At 40.0% G+C, this 15,459-nt stretch overlaps 1 protein-coding gene across 1 annotated transcript in view; it reads right to left on the reverse strand.

Annotated features, from left to right (window-relative positions):
* The window catches only part of CNTNAP2 (contactin associated protein 2), a 1,011,284-nt gene that overhangs the window by 181,052 nt on the left and 814,773 nt on the right, over positions 1-15,459 (reverse strand). Inside the window, exon 14 of the mRNA XM_030508582.1 lies at positions 8,056-8,212. Within this exon, the coding sequence (XP_030364442.1) occupies positions 8,056-8,212 (157 nt within the window). The remainder of the gene's footprint in view (positions 1-8,055; positions 8,213-15,459) is intronic.

Here is a 15,459-nt window from a genome sequence, read left to right on the forward strand (position 1 = left end):
AGAATTTTTTTAAAGCTGCTGTCGAGTGATTCTGTAGCTTAAAAAGCTCTGGATAATACCAGCTGTTTGCAACTGGCTGGGACTGAGGTCAGCTGGGACACAGGAAAACCTCAACACCAACACTCAGAGGTGAAGTCGGTAGCAGGATGACACTCACTTTTTGTCTCACAGTGATTTACATAGCAAATAATACACACAGATAACATAGAATCATACAATCAACTAGGTTGGAAAAGACCCAGATCATCAAGACCAACTACTAACATCTTGTCATCGTTCATCCCTTTAGGTTCATTCATTTTTGCTAGCATTGAATGATGAATGAACGTGAAGTCAAATGGGAATCATCTTCATCCCTAGCAGGTTGCTAGAGCTCAACCAGTTTTACATATGCAGCAAGGGAAAAGAGTCTGCTTAGGATGCATGAAGCATTCTTAGCTTTGCTAGTTTCATATTGCTTGTGGGATGAAAAATCATAGTAACTGCAAAAATATAAGCGCACAGGACTGATATATAACACCAAGTAAGAAGGTGCCATTTTAAGAAAGATAAGGCAGCCTGCCAAACAGTTATTTCATGTCACGTCACCTTTTCTTGTGTTTTCAGTTTTGGAGAAAGCTAAGACTTGTTTCCCCAGCTGTTTGATCACTAACGTGAGTGACCAAAGCACAGGCATAAAGGGAAACACTTTATTTAATGTTAATGAGTGGGATAATAGCTAAACACCAAGTCGCATCAGCTCGTTATAAACAAGGCTACAATCCAGTCCCAAAGGTGAATAAACAGAAGGGAAAAGACAGAAAACAGGAGTAATGTTTGCAAGTTTCATGATTCATTAAATCCTAAAACTCTTAATGCCCTCACCCGGTATCAGTTCAGGCTGCAAATTTATCAGGTCCCATGAGCTACATACATATGGCTGTTGTCAGTACTTGCATGGAACATCTCTAAAAAGCAAGCTAGGTGATCCTGGGTTTGCCCAGATCCTGGACTAGAGCTGTGGGCTATGCATTAGCAATACAACACAAACATTAGGGATAACTCCAGGGCAGCAGGTATTGTCCTTCAGTCTACATAAACCCAGTAAGCCTGACCACTTACTGTGCAAGAGATGCTAGACCTTTCACATGCCCTCAAATTAAATTTTATATCACTCACATTCATCTTATATACATATTTAATGACGGTATGGACTCTAAGGAAATAAAAGTCCTTTTGTGTTTGTAGACAACCTTGCCTAATAGAGCCGTGGTCTGCAGCTGGAGTCCTATGGTGCTACTGAGGCAGGAGTAAAGGAGAATTTGAAAGGCTTAGCCTATCTGTAGCATGACCAAGTGTCGGATGGAGCTCATCTCTCCACTTTATCACTTCCAACTCCCAAACTCTTAAACTGCTGTTATCAGTAACAAATACATTCAGCCTTCTCTTGTGTGAGAAGCAGAAAAGATGGATGTATAATGGAGAAACACAAGGTATATATAGTTTCTATAAAAGAAGATACAGACCAGGTTATAAAAAAAGAGGACAGAATTCATTTAACAGGAAGATCCCACACTGTTTGGCATGCAAACTCTGTTTAACTATTGCACACCAGTTAGAGCTGATGAGCACAGCTGAGAAATGCAGTGCAGGCAGCAGCCTATTTAATTCCCAGTCACTTGACCCTTTTCCCTACCAGAGCAGTTCTAATGGCCAAACTATAACCAGTAGGAATGAACTCCCTGGCTTCTGGCTATCTTCTTCTCTGCTGCTGAAAGTTTCGGCTCAAATCTGTCAATCATTTGGAAAGAAGTACTACCAGCTGTATTAAATCTTACATTTCCTAAGGTTTGAATGCTTGTCTTTGTCTTTAGCGATCCCTTTTCATGCAGATTTTTATTCTGTGCCATTGTGTACTGTCACAGTGCTAAATTTTGATTGACTGTAATCACCTTAACCCTAGGTGCCAATGTCAATGTACAGAGGAACTCCGAAAGGTAACCCTGAAAACCTGCAAAAAGCTGTCTGGATTGGTAAGAGTACACGAAAAACAACCACAAGAAGTAATGCAAGTTTTCAGGTGAGCTTTCCAGCCTTCATCCACAAAACTAGTGTATTCCTTAAGCATAACGAGAAAAGAAGTTTTGATAGTTCAACTTTCACAGAGTGAACAGATGTAATTACTGCCCACAGTTACAACACAAACCACAATTACTAATTGGGTTTCCAGGACTTAGATTTCAAAGGTGGCCTTTAAGCTCTGCAAAAACGTTGAATTAGAGTTTTCAAAGTGGTGCAGCCTAATTCTACAAGATTTCCTCAATTTCTAGGACATAGAGATTCGTTCTGTTTTGCAGATGCCAGGCAAAACAGCAGGACACCATGAATTGTACTAGATAATTATCTGTGTTTTGCTTCTTTTCTGGTTTCATGTAATGCAAACCAGAAGGTTTTCATGTTAAACACAAGCCTCTATTTTAGCAAAAATGTCTGTTTTGACAGGTACTGCTTAAACATATGGCCACATTATATAAATACTTGATTTCTGTATGCAGTTGATCTGTCTGGTCAAGTTGGAAATTCTTCATATATATTGGATGCTTATATTCATGCATGTTCCTCACTGCAACTTCTATAGTCCAAGTTCTTTCAGGCATATCATATTTAATCCCTTTTACTTCTTTAAGATTTCTCTATATGATGCTACAAATAGTAAGTAAATTTAATCCAAATGTAATCAAGTAGAGCCAAGGGTTAAATTCTCAGTTTGGTTTTTATTTTTCACAGAGAATGTATAATCTAGTCAATTCTTATCACATAACACCTCTGTGGAAACTCCAACAGCTGCCTAGATGGGAGAGTGATGGTAAAAAACATATCCAATGACACTGCTAGCAGCTTCTAATGAAGGACAGGAGAAGCCAGTGCCATGTAACTAGTTCTCTCTGCATCAGCAGCTCTGTTACTGAGAGTGCAAAAAGTTAAAGGACAGATGGTTTTTTCAACGTGCCCAAGGGAGTCAGGAACTGAAGTATGAATGATGTCAATGGGAATTAGTATGTACTATACTTAAGCCATGAAGTCTACCAATAGCTCCAGGAGCCTTTAATATCCTGTTAAAACTGGCTACAAATGACCTACCTGTCATTGTCACAGCCCCAGGCTGGCATTTCAACATCCACCCATATTCTTGTCACTCAAAAACTCATGTCAATCTGAGCCCCGTTCAGCTGTCTTTTCCCATGACCTGAAACTTTCTTCTGAACCCCCCCATTGGAGGAAAAGAGTTGTGAAGGGGTGGTGTGTCCTGCAGAGTGTTCTGGCAAGCACCTCACACAAACACTTTTGCAGGCTCTGGAGAAAGAAACGTTGATTTCCAAACAGTGACAACAGAGGATAAACAAGAAAATGAGGCCTCCTCCTTCTGTTTTCACTGTTCAGTTCCTCTAAGTATCCAAACCATTGTTTATGTTCAAATTCACCATAACTCCTTCTGACCATCTTTAGGGCTACCAAATAGTTCTTGAAAGATTAGAAGTCACATCAACAGTCAGCAGTGAAGCCCATGCCCTACTTTGTAGCCATCTTTTCCCAGTAAATCCAAGCGCAGCATCTTATTATGTCTTCTCACATACTGTGGCTGCTAGGTAAGAAAATGTAGGGAGCCTGTGGTGCAGAAACTTTGGCCAATCTGGGTGTTTCACTGACTTTAGGGTCAAAGGAGTGTAGAGTCAACATTTCCTTGCAGATCTTTACATGTACCACTTAACTGGTTCAGTTTGTCTACGTCTACAATGCCAGCCCTTTTTTAAGGAACTGCAGAAATGGTAATAATGTTTTTATTCAAATAAGATAGTGTTCGATTTTGGGTTTGTTTTGGAGTTTTTTTACATTTTACCTAAAATTACTCATTTAAAGGTTTTCTTTAACAGCAACCCAGACAACTTCTTGCTACTAACATCAGCAACCTCAGCAGAGTTTATTCTCTCAAAGCTGAAGCAATCTGACTTTGAACGTCAACCACATCATCTTTAATAAATGGTCTTTCTTAGCAATCAAAAGTAATCGTTTTTTAATAATCTGATTCACTTGTGAATTACTTTGATTTTGGACACAAATCATGGATAATTTGGGACTAAGGTTCATTTTGGTAGGATTGCTCTGGGTGAAGCTCTTCCCACGTGTGTTTCTGTTTCTTTATCATGACAAAAAGGATTACTTAATATTTACAATTCAGCAACACCATGGGCTTCTCTGAAGAATCAGGTTCTGTTTTAGACAGAGTGATCACTTATTCCAGTTGCAGCTGTGAACTTTTGGCATTTCCACAAACTGGACCTCTGGGTTTCCACTTAGGTACCCAGAAAATTAAGATAAAACTCATTAACTGCTCTGTGAAGAAATGGCTTATGAAACCTGGCAAGCATCACACAGGAATGTGGTTCCAGAGGCAAAGTTAGAATCCACTTCTCAAGGGGAGCATTCTCCTGCCTTCACTATGAGCTATTCATCAAACTGCAATTCCTTTCTTCATTTCTAACACAATTTCTGACTTCTACAATAAAAACTGCGACCAATATTCTACTTACAGTGCATCGCTTTGATTCAGCCTGACCCACCCTTCAGTGACTCCCCAATCTCCTTTAAAATGAGTGCCCTGCACTTCAAAATCTGAATCTCTGCAGTGAATCTCTCCCTTCTTCACTTTTCATTCCCACAATTTCCCCTCAGCAAGCTTCTTTTTCTGTTTTACTTCTTTACCTTTTCTAATACAGTTGTTGCTCTAGCTACTGCCTTCTCCCTACTGTGTCTCCCTAAAAGTAATTCCAAAACCCAAAAGGTATGGCTTTGGAATGGGCTAGATACTGCAAAAATGAATCTTGAACAAAATCTCCTATATACACACCACAGACTAAAATATAATATCCAGTTGTATAACTATTTTTCATATATTGTCACGTAATATACAGTAGTTTTCCTGCAAAAAAACCCCCAAACAACCCTGATATCTAGCCAGAGAAATACTGTACAAATGTCTTCTTGTTTGATGTTCAGAGTAAAAACTGTGTATCTATTGTGGTAGCAATCTTATTTTAGATTGTAAAAAAATCTAGTAATTATATTAATGTATTTATTGATAGATTCAAGATAATCTCAGTACACATTAAGGGGAGTAGAGATTACAGAAAAGTAATACTGAGTGAATGTTGCTTATTAAATTATCATCTGTGACTCTTAGAGTAGGCACAAGAAGAGATCAAAAGTCAGTGATATTTCCCCTACATATTTCCCTCAGCGTAAAAGAAAACAGTCAACATATGGTATAGAGTCTATTATTCATGGATACACATCCAGTGCCTCAAGCAATAAAAACCATAGGTATTCCTAATTCTGCCATTATCTTAATTATTATTACAGTACCTTCCTTTTATTGTTACCATTTTGACAGACAACCAGACCTACCTCCCTCCTGCCACACTATGTTTAAATCATAGTCATAGTATCACAGTCTGGTTTGGGTTTGAAAGGACCTTAAGATCATCCAGTTCCTACCCCTGCCATGGGCAGGGATGCCTCACGCTAGACCATGGTGCCCAAGGCTCTGCCCAACCTGGCCTTGAACACTGCCAGGGATGGAGCATTCACCACTTCTCTGGGCAGCCTGTGCCTTTACCTCACCATCCTCACAAGGAAGAACTTCTTCCTTATATCTAACCTGAACTTCCCCTGTTTCAGTTTAAAACCATCACCTCTTGTCCTGTCACTACAGTCTCTGATGAAGAGTCCCTCTCTGGCACCCTTGTAGGCCCTCTTTATATTCTTCACTATATAATTCTAGCTCTGAAGTTTGGCACCGTGGCCGATTCCTCTGTGTGCAATATTGACTTTTCTATTTCTGTGGTGTGCTATAATTCACCCAAACCATAGCTAACAGCATACTATCCTAACAATGTCAAAGCTTAGCATGGCAATGTCTGTGGCAGTGTTTGATCTCCCATATCCTAATCTATCATTTTTGCAGAGCCCGGAAAATTTCCTTTATTACTCTAATTTTGTATTTTTCTTACTTCATTCTTGTGGATGACACTGACCTGGGAGAAGTGGCTGATATGACAGAGGGTTGTGCTGCCATGCAGAGGGACCTTGACAAGATAGAGAAATGGGCTTACAGAAGTATCATGAAGTTCATCAGGGAAAAGTGTAAAGTCCTGCAGATGGGGAAGAACAACCCCCTGCTGCAGAACATGCTGGGGGCTGGGAAGCAACCTGGCAGAAAAGGCCCTGGGGGTCCTGGTGGATGCTAGGTTGAACATGAGCCAGCAATGTGCCCTTGTGGCCAAGAAGGCTAATGGTATCCTGGGCTGCCTTAGGCAAAGTACCGCCAGCAGTTTGAGGGAGGTGATCCTGTCTCTACTCAGCACTGGTGCGCCCACACTGGAGTACTGTGTCCAGTTCTGGGCCCACCAGTAAAAGAGAGAAATGAAATTACTAGAGGCCAATGAACAGCCACTAAGATGATTAAAGGACTGGAGCATCTCTCCTATGAAGAAAGGCTGAGAGAGCTGGGACTGTTCAGCCTGGAGAAGAGAAGGCTCAGGGGAATCTCGTCAACGTCTATAAATACCTGAAGGGAGGGCGTGAAGAGGACAGCCACGTTCTTTTCCGTGGTGCCCAGTACCAGAGGCAAGGGGCACAAACTGAACACAAGGGGTTTTTTTCTGAACACCAAGAAATACTTCTTTACTATGGGGGTGACCAAGCACTGGCACAGGCTGCCCAGAGAAGCTGCAGAGTCTCCATCCTTGGAGATACTCAAGACCAGTATAGACATGGTCCTGGGCAACTGTCTGTAGGTGGACCTCCTTGAGCAGGGGGTTTGCACTAGATGACCTCTGAGGTCCTTTCCAACCTGTTCTGTCATTCCCTACTCTTTTTTGTTTTTCTTTTAAATCCCTTGCATGCCATTAAAGTACTGTAGCTCTATATTAATAGCTGTACGAATTTCTCAATTAACACAAAATGAACCAGTATCGATTCAATTACCAACAGGTTGCTATTAATGGGAAAAGAGTTCACAAAAGTATGGCTCCAGCTGGCCACTGAACATTGCATAACACGAAGCATTCTAAGAGCACAGAGAGGGTCTTACACAAAATGATGATGAGCTTTATGCAGTAGGTTCATTGTTATGAGAAATATCAGAGATGCAGCTTTAATTCTCTTTTCTGCCTGAACGGATTTAAACCCCCATCAATTACCTCACAGCAGACTGCCCCTGTTACCAGGCTGTAAAATACTCTGGGGTAGGGCTTTCTCAGTCCCTCTGTTAAAATTGTTTTACCTATGATGAATCAATAACTAATAGAGAAGAAACTAGAACCAATTCTCACTGTCTCATCCCAAATGGGCTATAGGTTTGTATTCTCAACCAACAGGCCAATGAATATTTAATTATCTCATCCAAAGTGCAATAGCTTCCACTGAAATACAGAGCCTCATTCCATAATGCTCTCTAAGCCTAAGTAGATTTAGAATAGACATTAGGAAAAAACCTCCTATGAAGGTGCTGAGGCGCTGGCACAGGGTGCCCAGAGAAGCTGTGGCTGCCCCATCCCTGGCAGTGTTCAAGGCCAGGTTGGACACAGGGGCTTGGAGCAACCTGCTCTAGTGGAAGGCGTCCCTGCCCGTGGCAGGGGGTTGGAACTGGATGGTCCCTTCCAACCCAAACCAGGCTGTGATTCAATGATGGAGGCAAAGTTGCATGGGCAGCCAAAATGCTGACCTTTCCTATTAGGACTTGACTTTCCAACTGTAGCATTCTTTTCTACAGCTCAGATGACATGAAAACATAAATATATTCCTTATATTTGACAGTGACAGATACTGTGAATGAAACTGAAATGAAGACATGGCCAGACACTTTGCAGGAGGGATCACAAATACAGTATTTTTGCCCTTGTTCTTTGGCAAAAGAGGAAATACATAAACAAAAGACATTCAAAATAACAGTAGTGTTCTAAAGTTAAAAGAGATTCTGGTCATTCTCACCCTTGGTGAGAATGGTAAGCCACTCACCATTGCTTATAGTCGGCATCACAGTTGCAGTAGTACTTTGGATCCGTACAGTTGCGTTCGATGCCGCAGGCACATTTTTGAATGCCAGGTCCTGATCCACCCCAATAGTAGTGCTTCTCATTGGCTTTGCCAACCCACCAGGTATATGGATTCCCTTCTGCAAGGAATGAAAATGCAAGGTTACGATGCATCAATGAGGTAGAGCTCTCCAAGGCATTATTTGGGCTCAGATGTTTAATATGCAGATGTTAACAGCATGTAACTGGACAGCCCTACCGCACTTCTGGCAAACAAATGCAGTCATTGTTACAGAGCAATTCAAAGGACCTGGCCAAGTAAACAAACCACGTTCTCTTTTCTGTATTCACGCAATTTATAAGGATTGAAATTAATGAAATATTTTTTATCATGTATGCTCTTTGTTCAGCTTTTTAATTGTTCTCAGTTTAGATAATGAAAATACGTGGGCAGGTTCCCTAATTCTTTTCAATTACTTTCAAATTCATACAGTGAGCTATCAGATGGATTATTCAATAGTTGACCACAAATGCTGCACAGAAAGGTGCATTCATTTTCTTTCTCTCTCTCTCTCTCTCCTTTTTAATAACAGCTTTTAATTGAAAATTAATCTATCTTCACAGGAAAACAAACATGTTCATCATGCTCTCTCCAGCTGGTCCAAAGGAAAGCATGAAGAGATATCTTAAGGGCTTTTCCAACCCTAACCAGTCTATAATTCTATGAGTACCGAACTCCAAAAGCATACTAACCCTTTCAAAAAAATGTGTGTGTGTGTGTATATATATAAAAAAAATTTAATACTTGAGCAAAGGTGATCTGAACTTTGATATAACCATATTTCTTGGCATTGCGTCTGTAACTTAATATTTTCATATACTGGTCCAAGTTTATTTCTAATGCTTTTGGACTAACTAAGCCTCTTACATGGAAATAAACAAATCCTCCCTATTTCTAATTTGAAAAAATCACCCTGACTGAAAAGTTTCTTTTTATTCCTCCAGTTGAGCAACACACTTAAATCTGAGCTTAACTTCAAACCCATGTGAATAACTCAATCAATCTCAATGTACTTATCTCAGTGATTTTTCACATTTAGAAAACATGACTGAACTCAGCCTATAAACATGTTTCTTGAAAATGTCTTTTTCCGCTCATGTAATCTGCTGCCGGTGTTTCCTCATTAAATCAAATGAAGCTATTTGCATGGAATTCATTTACTAATACATTTTACAAGTAAAACCTTACATAAGAGATATTCTACTTTTTATGATTTCCTGATTATCTCACACATCTCCAAAAAATGACATCCATAATCCATAATCCTAAAAATAGCCATTTCATAATCAGATTTCACCATCTAGACCGTAAATCTATTTAACCCAGACATATGTTGAAAGTAATTCACACAGAACTCCAAAGTAAATTCCAGAGACGGAGATATATGTTAAAAACCACCAAACCTCGAAAGGACATGGCTCTGAAAACACTTGCGTTGTTCAATGCTTTTGAGGTGTTAAACATCATATAAAATAACACTATTGAAAACACAGCAGTGTGAAAAATTCGTGGTGGCTGAAAGTTTTATGAGCTGTTCCTATGCTGCACAGTATGATATTCAGCTGCAGTGCTAATGCAATGGGTATCATAATAGTATGACTTGATTCTGGACCCTGAATTGGTCATTTTAGCTTCTGATTATCATGGAACTAAGTGCTGTGAGTCAGAAGAGCGTGCCATGTGAATGCTGCAGCAGCACTGCCAACCTGCAGTACAATCCATCTGATATGAGAGTACATAGCCCTGGCTTCCTAAAGATTATTTAATAAGCATGTAAGGGTAAATGTTATCTTTCCACAGTGAACGAATGACAGACACAGGATCCAATTACAGCATTAATGATATTTGAAGCTCCTATTGTATAATTCTTCTGATTTTGAAATTACTTTTTCTTAACACAGGATCAAATTTTGAGTCATGGGGTAGCTTTTTTTGTTGTTGTCATTGACTGACACTTTTTTCCCCAAGCTTCTGTGGACAAATAGCATCATAAGAAGAAGTAACAGGACCGAAAATTTCTGCCTGCCTTGGGATTTTGGTTAGAATCAAGTTTTGATGCAGAAGTGCTCTTTTGTGCAAAAACCAGCTCTCCTTCGAGGGCTGCTGCAAGAAGTTTATGTATACTGAGTTATGACCAGGATGCCTTTCCATGTCCCTTCTTGAAGAGAAGCTACTTGCAAGCTGTTGTGTGTTTATTACTCAGTCCCTTAGCAGAAAAGTAATGATGGTATCTGAGTAAAATGTGGATACCAGGAAAATGGACAAAAGATATCCAGCTTTTTAGGAGGTTCATTAAGCTTACAGACTAAGTTAATAGCTGTGGTGTGACAACAGTCTTCTAAGGGCAAAATGGCTGATCTTATTTTAATGAGGCATGTGGGCATAGAAGTATGGCCAGAACATCAGATTCAATCCATATTTTTAGTGATTCAGATCTCTCTCTCACACACAAAAATGCCTCTAACATTTACATTCAATACAGCTAACAGTGGTTGTAATGGCTTTGCAGTGCTGGACTTCAGTTAAAATTAATGTAAAATAGGAGTTCTTATTTGAGTCCATGTGCAATGTTAGCCCATTAGATTCGCAGTTGTTCAGACAAAGTATGTAAAGAACCTGGTCATCAGTGTCTTCTATCAAGAACTGCTCCCCCTCTACAGAACATTCAGGAGAAAGTAAAGGACTAAGGGAACTTCTTTGTAGTCTCACAGATCTTTGAGTGTCATAAAAAAGTGATTCCTTTTTCATCTCCTAAATGTATCTCTGTGTGAACCATTTCATTTAATGTAAAAACATACCCAACCAAAGTTAATGTAGCATGAACAGAACTCTTAAGAGTCAATAATATATTTATTTCTAACGTAGCCGAACAGTCTCAAAATGTCTAACTTTTGAAAGCACGCTTTATATTCTACTGAGCATTTAATAAAACCAATTGTTTTTATTATTTTTAAATGCAACTAATTAAAACAGCATTACTTTCACCCTTTTAGGGCTGTTATTTCAAAGCTGTTCAGCACAAGTATCTGAAGGCACAACAGCAAGAGAACTCAGATTAGGGAACTGAATAAAGTGGGCAGATGCTCCATGACACCCTGCATTCAGTAGGCTCCATTCACAATAGAGCCCTCAGAGGGCTGATGATTTTATTTCATATTTGTAAACTACCTGGACAAGCTAAACGCTTCTCTTTCATTCACCATCTCCTCCCCATAGAAACTTTCTCCACTCTCTTCATTCCTCCTTCAGTAAAAGACAGCACTTCTTGCAACAAGGATCTGCAAAGCCTGGCTGACTCCCATGGAGACCGAAGGATCACTGGAAGTGTGTTGCTTCTGCTGAAAGGAAGGAGGTTATTCTCCACTCCAGCAATTACTCCTATACACCTCTTCCAACTTCTGGAAACAAAGGAGCAACAGCGGTGACTATCCAAGGCTCTTCCCTTGGCTGTCTGTCCCAGCTCTTTCCCATTCTCAGCACTTTATTTCAGGAAGAATAGCAACAGAAATGGATATTGCTAAGAACACAGCCCATCTCACCTGAGAGGGGCAATAGGAGCCAATATTTAGAGACAAGAGCTGAGTTTTGCTACTACTTGTGGCTGATTGTCTTTGCAGTCCCTCATCATCCATTGTGTTACGGATGCTAGAGGGCATATTTCTGCCTATTCCTGTTAGTGGCTGTTTATAGATCCACTGCCCATGAATTTGCCTAACTCCTTTCTGAGCCTGTATATTCTATCAGCACCTGCAGTCTCTTGTGGTGAATCAAAGCAAGCTACAACTTGCTCTGGATAAGGATTATCCTGCTTCTGCCCGTCAGGAAGTTTTCCTGACCTCTATCTAGTCCTTAAAGAGAATGGTTTATAAAGAAAGGCTAAGAACACTTGCAAACTGAAGCCAGAACCTCTGAAAAAAAAAAAAAGACTGGTGAAAATAGCTCACTGGGGACCCTGCCTAACTTTAATGACTACATTCAGCTGCTCCCCTGCAAGTACATAGGTGATAATTTACTGGACTGCACAGCCTTGAACTGAACTCTTTTTATTTGGCTGTTGTTTTGTAAATGGGACCATTCCAGTCATCTATTAACATTACAGATGCCCTAATAAATACTAAGAAATGTCCACAAGGATCACACTAGGTACATAACTATTATTTTCAGGGAAGACTCTTTTGTTCACTTATTTGTTAATGGAACAGATTAAACCATCACAGGTTGAATTAATTGCCCAGTTCTTTCTATTGGTAGAATAGGCCCAAAGATATCTTTCAAAACGGTACTACAATTTTGGGAGCCTAAATTAATCATAGGTGAAATGAAATGAAAGCTATTTCCCAGGGATAATATACAATGATGAAATTAAAGACAACACTTCCGCACATGTGGAAAGGCAGATATAATTCTTCATTTTTTGGAATGAAATATATTCCTAACACGTGTATTTTGCATTAAGCTATACTATAACATACAGTACCTTTAGCCTCACAGAAGGGTAACTTGATTTCATGGTTCATTAAAGCCTGTGCAGGAATTCTATCTGATATTGCATTGAAGAAACAGGCACTGAAAGAATAATTTTGTCACTGTTTGAAAAGTTCAGCATGCTAATACAGCTGTGCGCTTCACGGCTTTCACCTTGCTTCTTATTGCCATCTCTTTTCCTTATACCATCAGCAGTACATATTCCACTCAGGTCAAACCATTTTTATGAACATTGTGAGCCATTTCTCTCAGCTTTTGAGGACTCGGTATTTGGAAAAAGTAAGCAAACATGGTATCATGTCACTCATGCATTAAGTACATCCACATATTCCAATTTAGGATTCTTAAAGTCGAGGGTGTCAAAGCTGGGTAGGCTTTGCTGACCTAGTTTGTTTGGTGCTGTAACAGTGTGTTCTACCCTCTTCCCTCCCTCCCCTTTACTTCTTGTAATCCTACTCAAGCGGTAACAGCCAGTGGTGGTTGTAATGGATGCACCTAGTTGTGATAGCTGCATCAACTCAAAGCAGATTCGGGGGAGACAGATAACAACACAACAGCAAAGGGCTAATCTGAGCAATGCACCCCTATAACTATAGTGCTGGGTAAAGCCCTACTCAAGCCAAGTTTGAAGAAAGGAAGATCTGTAGTCAGTATGCAAATATGACTGTGAGTCAATTATACTCACAGTATACAATCTTACTCCATAAGCAGTGGACAGCCCAAGGTCTGTTGAGCTCTTCTGCATGGCAGCAGGCTGCATGCCAGGATCTCCCTTTGAGCAGGGATGCTCCTCAGGGTTGCTCCTTGAGGTTGAGAGATTCCTTATCATGTCAGACACTTGGTAAGTGAATTGGGAACAAGTGTGCTGAAACTCTGAAATCTTAGCTAAGTGATATAAAGGATTGATCGCGCACATTTTGCCCCATCCTTGGCGGTGATCAAGGCCAGGTTGGACGGAGCTTTGAGCAACCTGATCTAGTGGAGGGTGTCCTTGCCCGTGGCAGGGGGTTGGAACTGGATGATCTCTAAGGTCCCTCCCAAACCCTTCGATGATTCTATGATATAATCCTTTAGACATATATCACTGACCAAGTCTGGATCGAGCTGCACCTAAACTCCCCTCAGAAAGGAGTTTAGAATGCAAGGGTGTCCTCTCAGAATCACATGCCTCAACAGGAGAGTCTCCCTGAAGAAAGACCCTGTTCTTTATGCAGTAAATAACCAAGTGCATGTCACCATCATATGTCATTAAATCACTGTCACATTTACCACTGAACTTTGTTAAGTCACTGCTTCATATCAATAAACATATCGCTACTTCTCTCTTACGACTTAAGTGTGTCACTCCATCTGTGACATGCTGATTTGATTTTGCTCATCTTTATTATTATGTGCATGCTTAGGACCAATCTGAAGCTGATTAGACACTGCAGGTTTGCCACCCCCCTGCCTCGTGTCTCGGAAGCGCCCACCTAGACTGAACCTGCAGCTGCTGAGGAGTTTTGTGACAACAGCAGCAACTCCTATGTGAAGATACTCAACTGAAGAGCAGACTCTGCTCCTGTTTGCACCCCAGGTGGGTTGTGATCAAGCTGTGCCAGTTTAGTGATCACCCAGAAGGCTGAATTATTTGGAACTGAGAGAACAGAGCTGAGAGAAGAGTCTGGCTGGCGGGTCACGTTTGGAGATTTCAGTGAAAGTACCTATGCAGACAGTGACTTCTTAAATGAACCTTCTAAGATAAAATGACAATTAACATATAGTATCTATATGTATAGTATTGAGACTGTTTTTCTTTTAATTAATATTTTCCTGCTTTTTAATTTTTTCAGTAATACTTCTTGCCCTTCATTGTGCTGTGCAATATGCAAAATTCATGTGTATACACATGAATTTCACAGGACACTTTAAAGTGAAGTAAATTCTTATGTTGTTACTGTAATTTAACTGACAAATCCTTTTTCTTTGTAGCCACCTAGGAAAGGTGTAAGGAGTGCCTAAGGTTTGTGAAAAGAGTTGCACCAGTGGTTATCATTCTACTAGTGACTGAGAGATTAGTCAAACCCTCACAGCAACATAAATGGTGAATTTGAGCACCTTGGAAAATTGGGGCAGAAAACAGACATTCAAAACCAAACCAGCAAAAGGAAAACAATGGAAAAGAACCCTTGGTCACTTCAGAAAACTGGGACTATCTAATTTAGAGCTGCTTGTGAGTTTAATGGAAGTATGACCTTTGGTTTGGTAAACCTTTATTTATGATAACTTTCATACTGTAGGTGTTTGTGTCTGTTTTAGTTCTTTTGTCATGGTGCTAGTATCCAATTCTTTCACTATGACTAGCCTGGGGCATTCATTTTCCTTATAAATGCACTGAGGTGGATGGTATATTTGACAGTACTATTTATTTGCAAAAACTATGTAAACTTTGTGAAAATGTAAGATTTAAAGTCTGTTCAGAAAGAGAACCCTGAAATACATAATTTCTCAGCTGCTTTTTAATGTAAGAATTGATACAATTTGATGTCTAAATTCACGGCCAAGGCATTTTAATGCAACAGTACCTAGAAAGAGGTGGGTTTTTTTCCTTTTTAAGATACTCAGAATTATGGCATACTTCAAAAGTAATCTATAAACGAAAATAGTTATGATTTTAATAGAAAATGAAGATAAATATTGGAAAATACTGTAGCCTTTCAGTATCTGAAGGGGGCTACAAGGATGCTGGAGAGGGACTCTTCATCAGGGGCTGTAGCGATAGGACAAGGGGTGATGGGTTCAAACTGAAACAGGGGATGTTTAGGTTAGATGTAAGGCAGAAGTTCTTTACTGTGAGGGTGC

The sequence above is a fragment of the Strigops habroptila genome, chromosome 1 (genome assembly GCF_004027225.2).
Source record: "Strigops habroptila isolate Jane chromosome 1, bStrHab1.2.pri, whole genome shotgun sequence".
Lineage (NCBI taxonomy): Eukaryota > Metazoa > Chordata > Aves > Psittaciformes > Psittacidae > Strigops > Strigops habroptila.